This window comes from Mus caroli, chromosome 8 (genome assembly GCF_900094665.2).
Source record: "Mus caroli chromosome 8, CAROLI_EIJ_v1.1, whole genome shotgun sequence".
NCBI classification, from domain to species: Eukaryota; Metazoa; Chordata; class Mammalia; order Rodentia; family Muridae; genus Mus; species Mus caroli.
The window spans coordinates 7,698,389-7,715,925 of record NC_034577.1 but is presented as its reverse complement, the minus strand read 5'-3'; the positions used below and the strand labels follow the sequence as shown (position 1 = coordinate 7,715,925).

At 46.4% G+C, this 17,537-nt stretch overlaps 1 protein-coding gene across 1 annotated transcript in view; it reads left to right on the top strand.

Annotated features, from left to right (window-relative positions):
* Nucleotides 1-17,537, top strand: part of Col4a1 (collagen type IV alpha 1 chain) — a 116,318-nt gene that overhangs the window by 41,659 nt on the left and 57,122 nt on the right. The window contains exon 2 of the mRNA XM_021169414.2: nucleotides 3,308-3,367. Within this exon, the coding sequence (XP_021025073.1) occupies nucleotides 3,308-3,367 (60 nt within the window). The remainder of the gene's footprint in view (nucleotides 1-3,307; nucleotides 3,368-17,537) is intronic.

Sequence of the window (17,537 nt, the reverse complement as noted above, 5' to 3'; positions counted from 1 at the left end):
GGAGCTGGTGGGCGTGGCCCAGTGTGCTCCAGACAAGGAGAAGAATGAGCAGGCCTTGTAAAGTCCTTCAGATCCGGAGCCAAGGGGGCACCACTGGGTTCACCAATGGCATACATCTTTCCATTTTGCTGAGGGGCCTCAGGAAGTCATGATGTTTGTGACACAATTCTTCTCATGTGAAGTCTCCAACTTAACCTCAAACCTATGCAAGCCATAAAGTCCTAGCACGACACCATGTGCGGAAACAACTGTGAACAAAGACTGGTGTTTTAATTAGTTATTTCAGATGTAAATGTCAGACCTGACTGGACAGGGTCTCAGGGTCTTAGCTCTGATGGTTTTACCTCTGTGCCCTGGACTACAGCAGAACAAGCCCTTGTGTTGGGGAGAAATCCAGCAAGGGCCACTTTATAAAAATGGAAATCATGAGGGATCCAAATAGAGACATTTCAGCCTTAATCCTACTTAACAAAGTGAACACATCACACAATCTGTGGCTGTTTTTCTAAAACATGATGTTTGTTTCCAATCAAGTCATTTACAGAAGATTCAAGGCCAACCAGAATAGGACACAGGATGCGTGGCCTCCAATGCTTCTCTCGGTCAGGTTGGTGGTCTTTTTCCTGTAAGGCCAGCACCAGGAAGGCTGAGCAGAGTATTTAGAGTTCTAGGCCAGCCTGACTTATATAACAAGACCCTGTCTCCACTTCCTGCCTCCAAACATTTTTCTGCTTTTTTTTTTACCTTTCAGAAAAAGCAAATCATAATTTATATGCTATTTGAATAGTCAACTCTTCTGAATTGCTTTCTGGAGACTAGCACTTGGTAATAAGATTTCCTGCTTGCCTAAAAAATGAAAAAGATTTCCTTCGTCAATAAAGATATACCTGTTGGCTCTAGGATTAGACATTTTTGTGTCTAGGCTGCAGGAGGAGGGGGCTCTCTATCTCTTTGGTTCTGGATTCTGTCAAGGGTTTCTTAAGACCTGGAGTATGTCCCAGGCAAGGTGCCTACTAGTAACCCACCCCTCCGGCCTTCTGTATTGTAGGCCTTGGGCTTCACTGTCTCTGCCCAGGATGGGGATTGCGGTGTCGACTGTGCTTATAGAATCCCCTGAGACATAGGAACAACTCTGGGAAATTGGTCAGAAGGCTTCCTGCAGGTGACTGAAATTGAGCTTCCTAGATGGCAGACGCCTCAGACAGAAAATCCCAGCCTCGCTGTACAGCAGTCTTTAGCTGAGGAGCTTCCCTTGGCTTTCACAGAGGAAATCTGGCAACCTGAGGCTGTTGTTGAGTCTCTGCTAAATGTGGGTGATTGGGAGCCATTTCTCACACAGACCCTGCAGCTCCTGGAGTCTCTTGTTGGACTAGTTTCTCTGACTGAAATCAATGGGGGAAGGGCGAGGCCCTGTCCTGTGCAAGCTAACAAGTGGGCTAGACTGCCCTGGCTTCAAAGCAGCAGGTTTATGGCAGACACCAAGGAGGAGGATGGCCTGCCACCTGGGGGATTTGCACTTACCTACCTTCTGGTGTTCACGACTCCATAGCGGAGACAGACTCAGCAATGGGTAGACATGCCACTAGTTATTAATTAGTAACCTCCTTTCTCAGTGTGGGCGTTCCTACCCAGGTACTTTTGATAAAACAGCCTGAATCAGCTTCGTGGCAAGCTCAGGTTGTGGTTAAAGGCAAAGGGTATCTCATGTTATCAACATTTCATGGGGTCCAGGTAGTCAGAGGTGGGGACAGTTAAGTCAGCTTAAGTCTGCTGAGGTCCCTCGGAGTTTTTCTCTGTGTGTTCTAGAAGGTCCTTCTTCAGCTCAGGCTAAAGACTTTGGCCCTGGTGGTGACTGGAACTCACATTCAGAAGCAGGCAGAGCACAGGGAGGCGCCTGACATTTGAAATGTCAGGAGGACTGAAATGCAGGCTGAAATGTCTGGGTTGTGAGTCAGAGAGAGGAACAGATCTGACCACTGGGCTTTACTTGGCTAGCTGTCAAGTGTCCCCATCTACAAAATATAAAATTAAGAACAGCTCACCGTCCTGGAGGCACTTGTTGGGCTCTAATATAAAATAAGTGTCTCCAGATGGGGTTGTTTTGGGCAGAGGATCTCCATGGTGATGCTGCTTGGAGGATGCTGTTAAAAATACAGGCTCCTCGTGAGTCAGGGACCATTATTAGCACACGTTTATTTTGAAGGAACCGTTACCACCTGAAGCAGACTATGGGTCTGAATTTTATTTCCGAGCTGACACTGCGCCTCTAATAAAGCTTGCTAAATAGTTCACCCTGAGTCCTCTCCTCCCTTTTAACACCACATCGCCGTCTATGACAGTTTAAAACTTGGATTCTGCCAAGCGCTTTGCAAAGTGTGGTGTGTGTGTCTCATTCTGTGCTTGTTTTTTCTCCTCTTGGCCACTTTACGTACCGGAAGCTGGGTTGGGTCCAGATTTCAATCTTGTCTTAGCATGTTGTGTTAAACCTCTCCATTTTGTGTCTGTACCTGAGAGGCTGAGATGCTTTTTGCACGTGACAGTTGCTAGGCTCTCACTGTGCGTTTGAAGAAGTTCCTCTACAGCTCTTGCTGATGTCTGTTAGCAGACAGCAAATGCAGTTTGTAATAGCTTTCTTTAGATGAATATCTAAGCTTTCATTTAATGTAAACACTTGAGCATAAAAGTCAGCTCCTCCTGGATTCTTTCTCTAGTCTTTTGCAAAGTTTTAAGACCTTGGAAACACAAGCATAGCCCATTGCATGGAGCCCTGGTTCTCTTATGAACTTAGGTGTGAAACCCTTACATCAGAGTTGAGCCTATTGTTTGCCTTGCAACACTGTTCACATAATCCCTAGGTGAGTCTGTTTCCAACAGACAAAGGACAGCCAGCTTTGTAACATGTATCATTGTATCACTGAGTCCAAGGCCTTGAACCCTAGGACCCAGGGATTTTTCTACAAAGAGTAACTCAATGTTATTCATATCCAGGTTCTGTGGGACCTTGCAAGTGGCGCTAGGGGGGACTTGTCTCGTAACTGGAGGAAGATGCTGATGGCATAATTCAAATCCTTTTAGACATTACATTCATTTATTTATTATGGGTCAAGGTGTGTGTACCTGTGCCTTGACACACGTGTCAGTCAGAGGACAGCTGGCCAGGGTGGGTTTTCTCCCTCCATCACGTGGGTCCTTGGGGTTGATGGCCAGTGCCTTTATCCACAGACCCATCTCACTGGCTATCAGTTCGAATCTTGACAATACTTTGAAATGGATCTCCTGTTTAAACTTTCTTTCTTTCTTCTTTCAGGGCGATTGTGGTGGCTCTGGCTGTGGAAAATGTGACTGTCATGGCGTGAAGGGACAAAAGGTAAGAGCACACACTTTATAATCCTGTCTGCATGCTGCCCCTTCCCCTAGATCCTGAGCTTAACTGTATTATCAGCAGCTGGGGTCAACTTCCTTCCTGTTTTAACAATTTCCCCAGAGCAGCCCAAGGGAAGCTAAGTGTTGAACAGTGTTCTGAGCGTGCTTATCACTGCAACAGGAGCTCTCCAGGGATCGCTGTAATCAGTGGCGTTCAGCGTGGAATGTCTGGATAGTTTCTTCATGTTGACTGTAGCCGAGCAAGTGGGCAGCTGCTGCACCAGTTTTTGACTCAATGGCACTTTTTGGAATTGACGAATAAGCACCAGATTCAGTGTGTTTTTAAAAGAAAAAAAAAGTTCCTATATGCTTTGAAGGCCTTATGTTCAAATTAATATTTTTAAAACAAAATTTCACCGTTTACCTAATTGCCTAGATATTATATATATATATACATATGTATATGTATATGTATATATGTATATGTATATATAAACACTTGTTTCTCAAATTTAAAACGACAACTCTCTAAACAAGCTCAGTTCCTGCTTATTTAAGAATTGTGGATCCAGGAAAAGATATTTTTCTTGCTTCTTGGTGGGCCAAACTCTCCTTTTATTTTTTTAAATATAATTTTGTTATTTGACAATTTCATACATGCATATAATGTGGCTTGATTATATCTGCCCCAAATGTTCCTTTCCCATCATCCCTCAGGCCACACTATGGAAGTCTGGTATTTGAAGCCAGGAGTCCTAAACAACACACAAATGTCGTCAACTCCCAAGGACCTTTTTATTTATTTATTTTCTTAAAAATTTAAAATGTCCACACATTAAATTCAGTTGGGGTTTGTCGTCCTTAGAAATAGGATGGGGTCAGCACGCAGCTCAGAGAGAGTAACAGCCACCTAAGTGGCAAAGAATGTCACAGCTGGAGAAAGGTTGTGATCAGATTCTGGTGCAAGCTCTCCAAGGTCCCCAAGGGACAAGGACAGTGAGTGTTCCAGTGCCCAGTCCCTTCCCTGGACACTGGAGGATCTGGGGTAGATTACCACATGGCTTTGTTCTGTGCCACACTCTTGAGCTGCAGGTAAATCTGAATGCTGTCATCAAGCAATCTATACAGTCCTACTTCACTCGGGAAGCTGTCCTATTATGCTCCACACCTGTTGTAGTTTTATACAAATGAGAACTGGCGTGGCCAAGTGATTAGAAAGACCTTTTAAACAAGCCCCATACATGTCCTTTGACTTTCAATGATCACCCTGAGTTCCTATTGTCCCCACTGCCTGGAAGACCCTTTTATACTCAAATTAGGTAACTGATTTGGCCTTGCATATGATGGCTTTGTGTCTTCCGGGTAGATCTGTGTTATCTTAAACTGGTAGGGCTTGAGTGCTTGATTAGGGCCTGGATGTTTTTGCTTGATAAGGATTCTCTCTACTAGCCCTTGGGTTGATAAAGGCAGCCAGCCCCTGACATCTGCTTTATGCATGAAAGTTAAGCATTTGTGCATTGCTGGAATGGGGCTTGTTTAAGAGGTCTTTCTAATCACTTGGCCACGCCAGTTCTCATTTGTATAAAACTACAACTGGCGTGGAGCATAATAGGACAGCTTCCCGAGTGAAGTAGGATTAGGGCCACCCCATGTTCTTACACCAGACCTATTTGGAGATAGGTTAGAATCTGGTGTCCACACATATGTGGGAAAACATGTTAATTTATATTCATTCATCACTGGAAACTGCCCATGTCCTGTTGATGAACACTATAATAGCAAAGCTTAGTTTTTCTGCAAAGCTCAGTGAGTCAAGCAAAGGGCCTTCCTGCAGTCCTGGGTGCACAGAGAATATTAATTAAGACATGTGGGTATCTCGAATCTTCATAGAACGCTTTAATCCAGCGGTTACCCAGACCCTTGCCAAAGATGTGGGAGGAAACACATTACCCTGTCGCTACTCATTACACTGCCCGTGATTCATGACCTCTCTCCACACGCTTGGTTTGTACCACAGAGATAACGTCATCCATCGCATAGAGTGCTCCCTCACACTGCTGTCTCTCTGTCTAACTCGCATGTGGTATCAGATCTGAAAGGGTTGGAGATAGAGCCGGTCTGGAAGTGATTCTTCCGCTTCTAGCTTGAAAATCTGGGAAGCATTTGGTGTAGCGTTAGAAGCAAGCATGCACAACAGGGCTTTTCCCCTTCGGGGTAGATGACTGGCTTGTGGCCTGACCAGCTGTTGAGCCCCCGTAGATCTTTAACACTTACCCAGATCCCCTGTTCGACTTAACAGATATCTTCACACAGACAACAACTGTTGCTCACAGACACTAGAGCTAGGCTTAGGTGTGTCAGAGTGAAAAAGAAAAGGTGGGAGCTTGGTCTTCTGTGTCTACATCAGCTCGCATATGGTGATGAGCACTTTTAAAAACATGTTACTATGACGCTTATTTTGCCATGGAAGAAAACAGCTAGTGGGGATTCTATAATTGGACTCTCCATTTTGAGTGTGATTCCCCCCCAACCCCCGGGGGTTCGTGTGCATTGAGGAATGTCTTGAAGCCTCCCTGGTCTCTACACACTCAGTTTGGGAAGCACATTGCTCTATTGTGATGAATAGAGATGTTCTTAATATAGCTAAATCTGTCTTGGAGTAGAGAATGGAGAACGACTGGATTCACCCACTCTTAGCAGCTGCTGTCGGAGCCCTGCTTAGTTTCATTCATAATGTCAGGTTGTGGAACATTTACAAGATCAATGCTGCCCCCTAAACCAATAGTGGTCAGAACCATGTCTGGAGGATTCCCAAAGAACTCAGCCTGTTCCCCTAGGATTGTGGGCAGCCCTTCCAGATCTTGTTTTCAGAGAGTCAATGAGGCTGTCAGCCTGTTAGCAAATGGACCACAGGGACTCATGCTGTGACAGGGAGCTGGACAGGTGAGCCCTTTGTTCGAATCCTTCCCCCCTGAGAGAGGTTGTGAGAACCCTACCTAGATTAATAGCATCAGGTCAGTCTTGGGCCTGTTCCTTCCATCAAGGGAATCAGGTTAGCGGTTACTAAGAGATGCAGAGCCCCACCTCCCTCTCAGTGAGAATTCCCGTAGGAAACGCTGGCACCAGGTGACCTTCAAGGAAATGCATAGCTCTGGTTAAAAGTCAGTGAGCCCTCATTGCTTACTGGGCACAGTACCTCCTTGGTTTGTTGTAGCCTTATCAAATATGTGGCCTTATGAAATATGTAGTCAGGACCCAAGTCTTAGACACTAGCTTCTCCCACCCCATGTGGAAGAGGTGCTGTCTCTGTCCCTATACATTCTGCAGGCTCCTTAGAGCTCGGGTGGGCTTGCCTGTCTGTCTATGGGAGTGTGATTAGTTGACTTGTGTTTGCTCGCACCTTTTCTAGTTGCTCAGAGTGTAGCGTTATATCCCGTGTCAAAGACATAATGAGTAGGAGCAAAGCCCTATCCACAAGGAGTGCTTGCTCATCACAGCCGATCCTAAGAAGAGAGGTGGAATTTTCCAGCCTTTCAAATCTAGCGACTGCTTTACACTGCCTGTCCCTCATCCCTGCAGGGCCATGCCTCCTGTCTCAGAACCGGAAATTCTCTGATTCTGAGAGCGTCTCGGCTTACATTCTAGTCATTTTTGGGCTATGCTGTGATGATCACTAAAGATGCCTGAGGCCATAACATCACTTTTAAGATGCAGGACTTTACCCTCTCTGCATCACAAACATAGACTGCTTTCTTAGTCATCATTAGGTCTGAGGTGACATTCTCTCCCAAGGCAAGGATTGTACTTTTTTTGGGATCTTTGTAATCTTCAAATTTACAAATGCATTCATTTTGTTGATTTTTTTAAAAATAGGAAACACTTTAGTCATGATTTTATTGTGAAATCCAAGTGTATGAGCATGGCATTTCTATATGTTCTGCTTAGCATATGGGTTAGTGGCTCTCTCTTCCTTGTCATTGATTGGATACACTAGGATCCTTAAGGATGGCAGGACAAGATTATATTTTTATGAGTACTAGAATATTGTAAATTTGTTTTCCATAAATTAAGCTACACCAAGTATATTATTTAAACGTTAGGGGATAGCCTATTTCTTCCCAGGAAATGCATTCTTTTCTGTAGCCGCTGAATGTAGTCTTGCGAAGATTCTTTGAGACTTTGAGCCAGTTAGCGGATTTGAACGAGCAGCAGGTTATTCATAAGAATAAGTAGGTTTATTAAATACTTTCTCTGAGGAGATACTTCAGAGAGTTTTGATTAGGAGAATGGAGTGTGTTTAAAGAGAAGATCTGGGCGTGGCACAGCGCGTGCTTCCCACACCTCACACTTGGCAGCAGTAGGCAGGTGCTTTTGTTTGCTGCTCTTGTGGGTTCCTCCATCTCACAGGGAGTGGCTTTCATCAAGCCACTCACACTAGTTGCTCAGAGAATCATTACTCTGAGCTAGTGTGGAACCCCAAGTCCCACTTAGGAAGCTAAATGCTCCCTCCTGACAGGTCAGCAGGGCCAGTATTTTTCAGAGTTGAGATAAATATGAGGGACATTTGCTTGCTGGCTTCAACTTGCGGCAGGTTCATAGACTGCAGACCAGCCTCACTCCCTGCTGAACTCCTCCATTCCGACAGAGGTGGACACCAAGTGACCAATCGGCAGCTCCCAGGACTGAGAGATGTCAGGCAGACTGTCAGTCACTGCAGAGCTGGGGTGGGCTTTGTCCTTTCTGCTGGAGGAGGTATGAGCTGTGTTTGGGAGGCCTTTCTGGAAGCATTAACCGCCCACCTCTAGCCCACCTCTTATTCTGTTGCTCATTTCCAAAATCATCACCCCGTGACTTCCACAAGAACCCAACTCCTGGACCCGATGTCCCAGCTTTCCCAAACACTCAGTGTTCTGAAGCTAACTGCTCTTCCTGTAGTGCATTTCCTTCCAAGTTCTGCCCAGGCTACCCCACCCCCGTTCCTTGCCAACAGTCCTTAGTCAGGTCTCACTGCAGGGTGTTCTGTAGGAAATGGTACTGCATTTCGGAGAAGGCAGGGCTCCAGGGCTCGGTTGTGTCTGGCTCCAGCTCTCTGGGCCATGCATGTTTGTCTGTAGACTCTGGGGATGTTCTCTTCCCGTTTGGTGGGTGATATGGGCCAGCACACACTCGTCCTTTTCCATGTGTAGCTGCTGTCTTGTCATGCCAAGATTTTTTTCCAGATGTTCCTATTTCCCATTTCCTCACACTGCGCATGAATCATCCCCTGGCTCCCCGATCGTGAGAATCAGCGTTGATTCTCACAGTCACCTACTTTTGTCCTTTTTTTTTTGGATAGAATTTTAAAAGGATTTTATAAGAACTGTCGGAATCCCAGGACACATTCGCAGTTTGCCACAGGGAAGCCACTAAGAGGGATCCGTGCCCACGTGGGTGTGACTCAGCCTGCACACTGTGTCCTGTTATGTCTCCCCAGTTTATCAGTACCCTTTAAGGGACCTGGAGCTGCCTCTGTCACTGCTCATGTTCATCCGCCTAGACCCCAACATTAGCTCTGTGTGCCCCTTAGCTGTGTGCTTCCAAGGCTGTTAGACTCTGGGTGACTCCCCACCGCTCTCTACTTGCAGCTGTTTGGAACGTAGCCCCTCTAGCACAGCTTGGAACATAGTCAGTGTGTTTGGTTCCCATGTTCAGGAACAGCAGTAGGGAATTTAGTGCCTTGAAATTAGGTCCAGAGGTTGGCTCATGACTCTGACTAAGAAGTCCATGGTCCTGAATATGATAGATAGCCTTAGATCTGCAACATTCAGCTTTGATTGCAAGTGGATTTTCGTGGAAGATTGGCCATGGAATTCAGCCAATGCACAGTAGGGCCCCAGCATCCTGTGGCTTTAACAGCCTGGCACTTCATACGAGACTACACTGTATCCATCGCTGAGGCAGGCATTGACAGTTCTTGTCTTGATTATACACAGCCAGGATGACAATGCTTCCTTTTTGTAGCAGTGAACCCAATGTAACATTGGCTGTTAGGAGAAGAGCTTTTGAAGGGGATGAAAGGAGGTTGTGTGTTTTAATTAAAGATCAAAGACTTACCCTTACAAATGATAACCTTGCCTCTGGATTTCCCTGTTGTATGTTGGTTGATGCCTAGAGTACACAGCATACCTTTCCAGGCAGCAGTCAGGCCGATAATGAAGGTGGAGCATGGGCATTGGGGACTATACCCTCAGATGACATTAACAGAGCCCCGAGTCCTTGTGAAGTGGTTGGAGCAGGGTGGGCAGTTAAACAAAGGGAGAATCAGAGTGAATGAGTATACCAGATGGCTTTGGGGAAGTGGCCCCTCTTGTTATATTTTTCCCATTTGGCAAACCCATTATGATGTCAAAGGCACACCTCAACTCAGTGTCCGTGTATAGTTTAGCATATCTCCTGGCTAATTAGACAATTTTTATAATGGTAATATGCAATGGTTCTCAACCTTCCTAATGCTGGGACCCTTTAATACAGTCTTTCGTGTGGTGGTGACCCCCATACATTATTTTGTTGCTATCGCATAGCTGTAATTGTGCTACTGTTAGGAATCATAAGATAAATATCTGATATGATCCCTCTGTGAAAAGGCTGTTTGACTCCCAAAGGGTCATGACCCACAGTCGAGAAACATTACTCGACTTCATGTTAAATCCACTCAACTTCTTCCCATGAGGTTCAGAGGAGAGAAGGTGGTGTTTGAGGGGTGACCTCTAAGACACTGCAATGAAACCATTCATTCCTTCATTGGGGCATCAGACCCCTCAGTGGGGTCCCCTGTTTGTCCTGATGATAGACCCATCTGTTACTAGAGAAAGGATACTTTCAGAAATGGCTGCTAGCTGGGACTTTCTCACGTGTTTCCCGGGATCACAAAGGCTTGCCCAGTGTCCTGCTGAAGGTTTTCACATCGAGAAGTCAGCTTGTGACTCTGGGTGAGAGGTTCATGGCTCTTGAGGTGATACGAATTCCAGGGTCTAAATTACCCAGCTCCAGGATTGGTTTGGAAAAGGTTTCCTCTGGAAGCTTTACAAAGGAATCGCACTGCCACAGGAAAGGCCCTGAGCTAGGTTTCTAAGCACTTCAGAGCTCTGTCCCTCTCTCCTGTGTGGGCTTTCTGTGCTCCCGAGGCACTGGAAGGCTTTGGTAGAGGTTACTCAGGCAGGCAGCCCTTACCACATAACCACAGTGGGAGGAGCAGCAATGCAGCAAGCTGGGCACTCTGCTCGCGCTGAGGAGGGCAGAGGCAAGACCCTTAAAATAGCGGTGTGCTCGACTGCACTGGAGCAGAATCTGAACTTTACTTCCATACTGTACCCCAAGTTTACCCTCAATGAACAAGGGTACATTTCCATGATGGGAGCTTGTTTGAAAGCAAGAAAATCTTGTCCCGCCATGCTGTGCTCTAAAGAGGTGCTCATTTTTACGGCTGGAAAGAAGAGCCCTGAAGACTTCTCCCTGGGCTGTGCTCTTACTCAGAATGCCAGGGTATTTTCTCCAGAGCCTTTCCTGCTGTCTTGAGGAATCTAATAAACAATCATGATTCATCCCTATGGGTGACTCAGGCATTTCTCTCTGCTCTGCCTCCTGCTGATAAGGGTTTGGAGCCCCAGGGGGTTGGTGTCTTGCTCAGCGGTCCTTGGTGGGGAGGGCCACTCAGTCTATTCCTAGACCACACACAGTGTTAGGAACAGACTGGTGTAGGCTGTGTCCCCTTAGCCTGGATCTGCAGGGCACCCTCCTTCAGGCCTCCCTCTTCCTGGCCTTCGCATCCTGCCTTAGAAAGGGGTCACTCACTTCTTCCAGAGATAACAAGGGGCAGTTAATTGGGTGTCTTGCCTCTCAGGGCAGAAGAATATACAGTTGAGCGGACTTCCAGCTGGTCATAACATTGTAACTTATGATTGAGGTTAAAGTAATAAAGTAACATTTTTCTTTTTTATGGGTTTTCAGTTGACTGTCTCTATTGAGGAGCAACATACCCCCTCACACACACAGCTCCCCCCTCCCCCCCTGTTTCCAAGACCTGAGGATAGCAGCTGGGCCTGAGATGATGTTGATCCAAGGAGAATTTTTTCAGACTTGTTTTCTGGGCCCCAGACCATCTCTTTACCATTCTTTATGTAATTCTCTCACATTCCCCCATGAGTTACTAGTCTTTCCCCCGAATTCTCTTCCCCTTTGTCTGCTCACAACACAGGTTTACAGGATCTAGGGTGAGCTCCCGACCTGTGAGGTCGGGATGTGAATGTCAGACAAGGGGATCAGGGACCCTGATAGTTTACATAGAGCATCAGGATGATTTTCTTTGTCTTAGTCTGTTTAAGACATTGTTGTAACACACACCCCAGACTAAGAGACTTAAAAATGTAACTCTGGAGGCAGGAAGTCTGAGGTCATGGATTCCTTGTCTGATAATGGCCCACTTCTTCACAGACAGGTGTTCCATGGTGTCCTCAGGGTGGGAGAGACCAAGAGCTCCCTAGGTCCTGTTGATTTTTTTCTTGACCTCATCAACTTCCAAAGTCCCCCCCCCCCACCCCTTTTCACACCACCACCTGGGGACTAGAACTCAACTCATGAATCCTGCCTTCAGATGTGCGGGTCACCTGGGGGGTGGGGGAGGACATGTCTGTCTTTACTGCACCTGTCCCCTAAGGTGGACAGAGCAGGGCAGCTGTCCATGCAGCTGTGGCTATGGTCCTCTCTGTCTAACACATTCCTTCCTGGTGATGCTCACGGGGAAAGACATCTGACTTTGTGTCTTCCAGCAGTGCTGAAGACTTCCCCACAGGCCTGTCTATGTCTTATCAGCCAGAGCTGGAATGTGGTGGCTTGCAGGATGCTGAACTGATTTGAGGTCAGCCATGATGGTGACTTTATAAGTAGACGTTTCCTCAGGGTCAAATGCTTTTCCAGTGACTGTGTTCTGGGAAAAGGGCCCTGTGATTCAGCAGAATTTAGCAGAGGACCTCCATCACTCACTCCTCTTGCAAGCTCTGAAGTGAAATGTCTGAGATGCTGATGCCCTGGGCTATCCCCCCTTTGTCTCCTGGGGTGCCCGACAGGAGGGCTGCCCTGCTTTCTATCTCCTAATCTACTTAGGTCTCCCATGTTTTATCTCCCAAATATTTTTCCTTGGACATGGGAAGTGGCTGCTATGAGTCGAAGGAACTATTTAAATCTAGCCTGACTTCCTCCAATGGCTTCTCTGATTGTTGTCCCTTATCAAGAGGCAGTGGTCAGAAGTTTCTTAGATAAGGATTAGGAGCTAAAGAGAAAGGGGTTTGAGCTCATGAGCATGGGGCCGGGCACGGCCATTTCCCTTGCCTAGTGACCCGGGAATTTGTGGGTGCATGTCTTCAGACCAGTGTGTATCTTTTGTTTGCTTATCCCAGCCTGGAACTGTACACACACCTTCTCTAGGGCAGGACTCTCTCAATGGCAAAGACAGAGAAAAGGTGGGGGGAGACAGACAGAGATAGAGATAGATAAATAGGTAGAGATAGAGATAGATAGATTGGCAGATAGGTAAATAGATAGAGATAGAGACAGACAGGCAGACTGGCAGACAGACAGACAAGACTGGCAGATAGGTAGATAGAGATAGAGATAGACAGACAGCCCAGCTGATGCCTAGACATGGTCTAGACTTCTAGACAGCTCATATTTCGAACCTTATGCATATTGTCCATTGCTTCAAGCAACATGAGCACCTAGTGCAGGTTAAATTGGGCTGTCTAAGGGCATTTGTTTGCACAATGACATATGTGCACAGGCTCAAAACAATCTGTACTCTGTCCAGCATTTTGCTCCTGAAGTTATCATAGCGAGGCGCTTAATCACATAATTTATGTAGTAGCCATTCAAGGACAGGGTGGGTGAGCTTGTTGTTTCTCTATGCCCAGGTGTAGCTGTGGGGGTCTCTGAGGACTCTGTGCAGGATGGACAGGCCTCTGTTGGTTTGGACTTCTATGTGTGAGCTCAGGATTGCCACAGGGTGAACAACTGTATACCTGGGAGACACGGGGAGTCATTTAGGTGCGTGGCCTATGAATCTTCTCGGCTACATCATCTCGTTCTGACCTTGGCGCCTTCGAGTGGGCAGTGTGCTGGCAAGCCTCAGTGCTCTGTGCCAGCTTCCATCCCTCCCTGCCCCGTCTCACACAGCTGGGCTTGGTCATCTGCTCTCTAATCTTTTGCTGTTGTTGTTATTGTTAAAATAGCAAATTACATGGGAGAATGTTGTGGTTTTATATACTGTACCATCTATACTTAGTTTCGTGGGAAAGTTACAGCCTCATAATTAGCAAACGTTAATGAAATTTGTTTCCCGCGTCTTGGTTCTGAGCCAAGGAACTTAACATTCTAATCTATCAGTATTAGGCAATTAAGGACATAAAAGCAGGAAACGATACTATAAATTTAGTATGACTTTACAGACCTCTATGAGATAGGCCCTAGTAAAAATGGCATAAAGAGTAAATCTAAGTTCTTATTATGATGATGGTTTAAATGATTGGATCGCAGCCTGGCTTTAAGCATGTCTCACTTGAGCTTCTAAAACCATGTGTGTCCAGTCTGAGCTGCATTGAAATGGCCAGCTGAGGAAAACCGTTCAGACTCTGAGGCCTTTCCTCATGGACTGTATTCTACAGTGTCTGGTCATCTTCCTCTGCACTTACATTTAAATCAAGATTTTTTTTTTTTTGACCCCAAGCAAAATAATACAGAAGTTCAGCTCCTTGTTTTGTTTCTTTGTTTGGGTGGTTGTACTTTGAAGGAGCTGTGATGTTTAGTGAAAACAGGCTAAAATCCCTGTATGTACTGGCTAGAGTCTATTAGACAGTGGCTTCCCACGGTCACGAGGTTGGTCTCTGTGAATTCCCAAGCTCGGCCAAGGGGACCCTGTGTTAATGGACAGGGTCTCATTTTTCTTTTGCCATTTGGAGAAGCCCTTTATGTGGCTAGTGGGGTTTGAAACTACGCTGGCTCCCAGGGGGAGATGGGCCCAGGGCTGATACTTGCCTGGTGGCTTGGTGAGGAAGGGGGGTTAAGGATGGGCACCAACCGTGTGTGCCACCAGATACATGTGGGCTGCAACCCGAGTCCCGAGACCTCGTTAGAGGATGCATTGGTGTGTGGTGGCCCGGCACACAGGAAGTAACCGATTCTTGATCAGAGTTGACCCTCGGACCATGCTGCCTGTTTACTCACTGGGAAACGGACTTTTGGAGAATCCAAACAGTTGGTATCGGAGCCAAGACCAGGCTCTTCTGACTCCTGTTGAAGTTCATTCTCCATTAGAGCAAGAAATGAGAGAAAACTAAGTCAGACTTCCCAGGCCTACTCACCGGACCACAGACCTGTCCTTGTCAGCCAGGCTTGAAAAGCTAGGCTCTTAATCTGCATCTTTTGCTTTATTTATTTTCTCATTTTTTTTCTAGTAAACATTTTATATGTCCTAATTTAGTTTTGAGGGTACCTTGGAAAGTCCCTCATATTTAACTTTGAAGACTGTCTTATGTGCTTATATTATTAGTTATAGGTTTTACACTCAGGATCTTCTCTTACCTTCCCCTCCCACCTCAGCCCCTCCCCGCCCCCTTTTTGAGACTGTTTCCTGTATCCTTGAACTCCGGATTCTCTTCCCCAGATTCTGAGTGCTAGGGTTACGGGGTGCGTGGACCAAGCCTGGCTTGTCTGAGTACTTCATTTGTATTGTTCATATTTTTGTTACCACAGACAAAAAAAAAAAAATAGTCCATGGCCAGACTGTGGCATTTCCTGACATTTATCTGTCCTGGTTTTGTTTAAGGTCCCGTCACACCCACGTACACTCTCAAGTTAACAGCATCTTCACCCTCCAAGGGTTGCTTAGGAACAGAGGGTACTTTCCAAACTTTCCACTAATGGAGAGAAGAGGTCTTTAAGCTGTTGATTCAGAGATAATGAAGACAATAAGAAAACTTATCTTTATGGGCAAATGATTTATTTTTTTCTTTCTGAGCTCAAAAAAGAGCCAATCCCTGTGAAATCTTATTATCCATTATCTATGTTCTGAACTCTCAGCCCCTCCCCAAACTCCCCATCAAGACAGAGCATAGAATTTTGATCTTTTTCTTGGAACTTGGAAAAAGAGGCATTGCCAGCACGGTGTGACATCATGGCAGATCTTTGCAGCCCTCGAGACCATCATCACGTGTTACCCAGGTCAGGAGCACGTCCTGCATTCCTCTCAAGTCTACCTCATCCTTCAAGGACAGCCTTCATTTAAAAAAAAAAAAAGGATCCTAGTGGAATTAGTAACAAAAGACACCAACAGGTCAAGTCACAGAGATGGGATTCCTTAGTGTCCCCTGGACTGAGGGCTAAAGGGACACTAACCTGAGTGTCGGAATGGTGGCAGGCCAGTACCTTGCAGCACCACTTCACTGTCTACACCGTGGGTGCTTCCTTGCTGTGTGGCTTGGTGTCCCCAGAGTGACTTCCTGTGTGGTGTGAACTTGGTGTAGCACCTGATGCTATTACCTGCCCACACAGAAGGCCCAGCAGGGAGCTGTGTGCCGCTAGGTGAAGAGCTTGGGATGGCGTCTACAAATCAGGACAAGCAAAGCAAGTAGAACACAACTGCTACTTATTTGGCGGTGCTTAACCCTGATTTATTGTTAACCCTGGGTCTTGTTTAGTTCTGTGCATATAAGTCCCCTAACTTCTGTGGGCCCCAGTTACCTGATTCAGCCCTGGCTTGCTGCTATGCCCCAGGGCCACAGCTAGGAAAGTTCCCATCCTGTCATTGAGCACCTTGTAGGTCTATTGCTTTCCTGTTTTACAAGAATATTCATTTATTTGGTCAATTATTAATTCATTTTTTTGCCAACAGTTCATATCCTAGGTTGGCTCATTGTGTAACTCTGGCTGGCCTTGTACTTATAGCATTTCTCTTGCCTTGGGTGCTCGCTGTGAACCTCTATGCCTGGCTTGTATGTTTAAGTCTGTAGGGGAGGAGCAGGTAGAGGTCGTACTAATGGCTCTAAGCTTCAGGAGTGCTCACGTTGATAAGCTGTTAGCATTGTGGTTCATGTCACCACCTCTCTGGAAGCTACTGAAGATTGCTTGGATGATCCCCACTACCACCACCACCACCACCCCCCCCCCCCCCACCACCACACTTTACAGTTGGCAAGTGCCAGGAGAGTGGATGAGATTACCTTAAGGCATAGGTTTTCTATAGCCCAGGGAAGGGAGCCAAAGGCAAACCTTTGAGTATCATTTGCTGGCAGTGTGGTGAGCCCCCACAGTGGACTCAACAGCTCACTCTTGTCCTCTTTGTGCCTGTTTGCAGGATTTAATTTCTTTCTGGGCCATATGCAATTCAAACTGGAACATGCCCACGATGCAAGCAGCAGGCAGAAGGGGAGGAAAGAGTGGGGACTGGGAGAAGTGGCTGTCGTCATTCAGCACAACCAATATTCACTAATACAACCAGAAGAATTCGCAGTTCATATTGTTTCTACAGTCAGGTCTTGGTCACCTCATAGCCCCAATATTTAGGCTATCCATTTCATACTTAATTTCATAAATTTTCCATTCCAATTAAAGCTTTTTTTTCTAGACAATTCTATCTCTTAGACCTCTGTTAAGCTTATTTCTCTCTGTTGTGCCTACTTGAATGGGCACGCACACATACGGCATGCATATACACCGAGGTGAGCTGGGATCCCATGTAGCCAAGGTTGACCTTGGACTCCTCATCCTCCTGCCTCTGCCTTTTGAGTACAGGGATTTCAGGGCTTGCCATCACACCTGTTTGATACACTCTTGCTACAGTAACAGCCCAGAGGATCTGCCTAACACATGTAGACCAAGCTCTCCCCCTGGTGGCCAGACTAAGAGCTGCAGAGGACCAGCTGCCCATGAGAGACCACAGGTTCCCGAAATCTCCTGGGTCTACAATTCTTCTCCAGGGAGCAGACATCTGGCTGGGGTCCTCTTGTGTGTCCAAGGAGTGGATAGCACTTTCCTGAAGGTAGAGCTTCCTGAAGCTACCTAGGTCAGAGGGCCAAGAGGGAATGGGAAGAAAGAAGCCAAGGCTGAGCAAAGAGATGTGAGATGGCCAGGTAGGAAAGTGCCCAAGACTC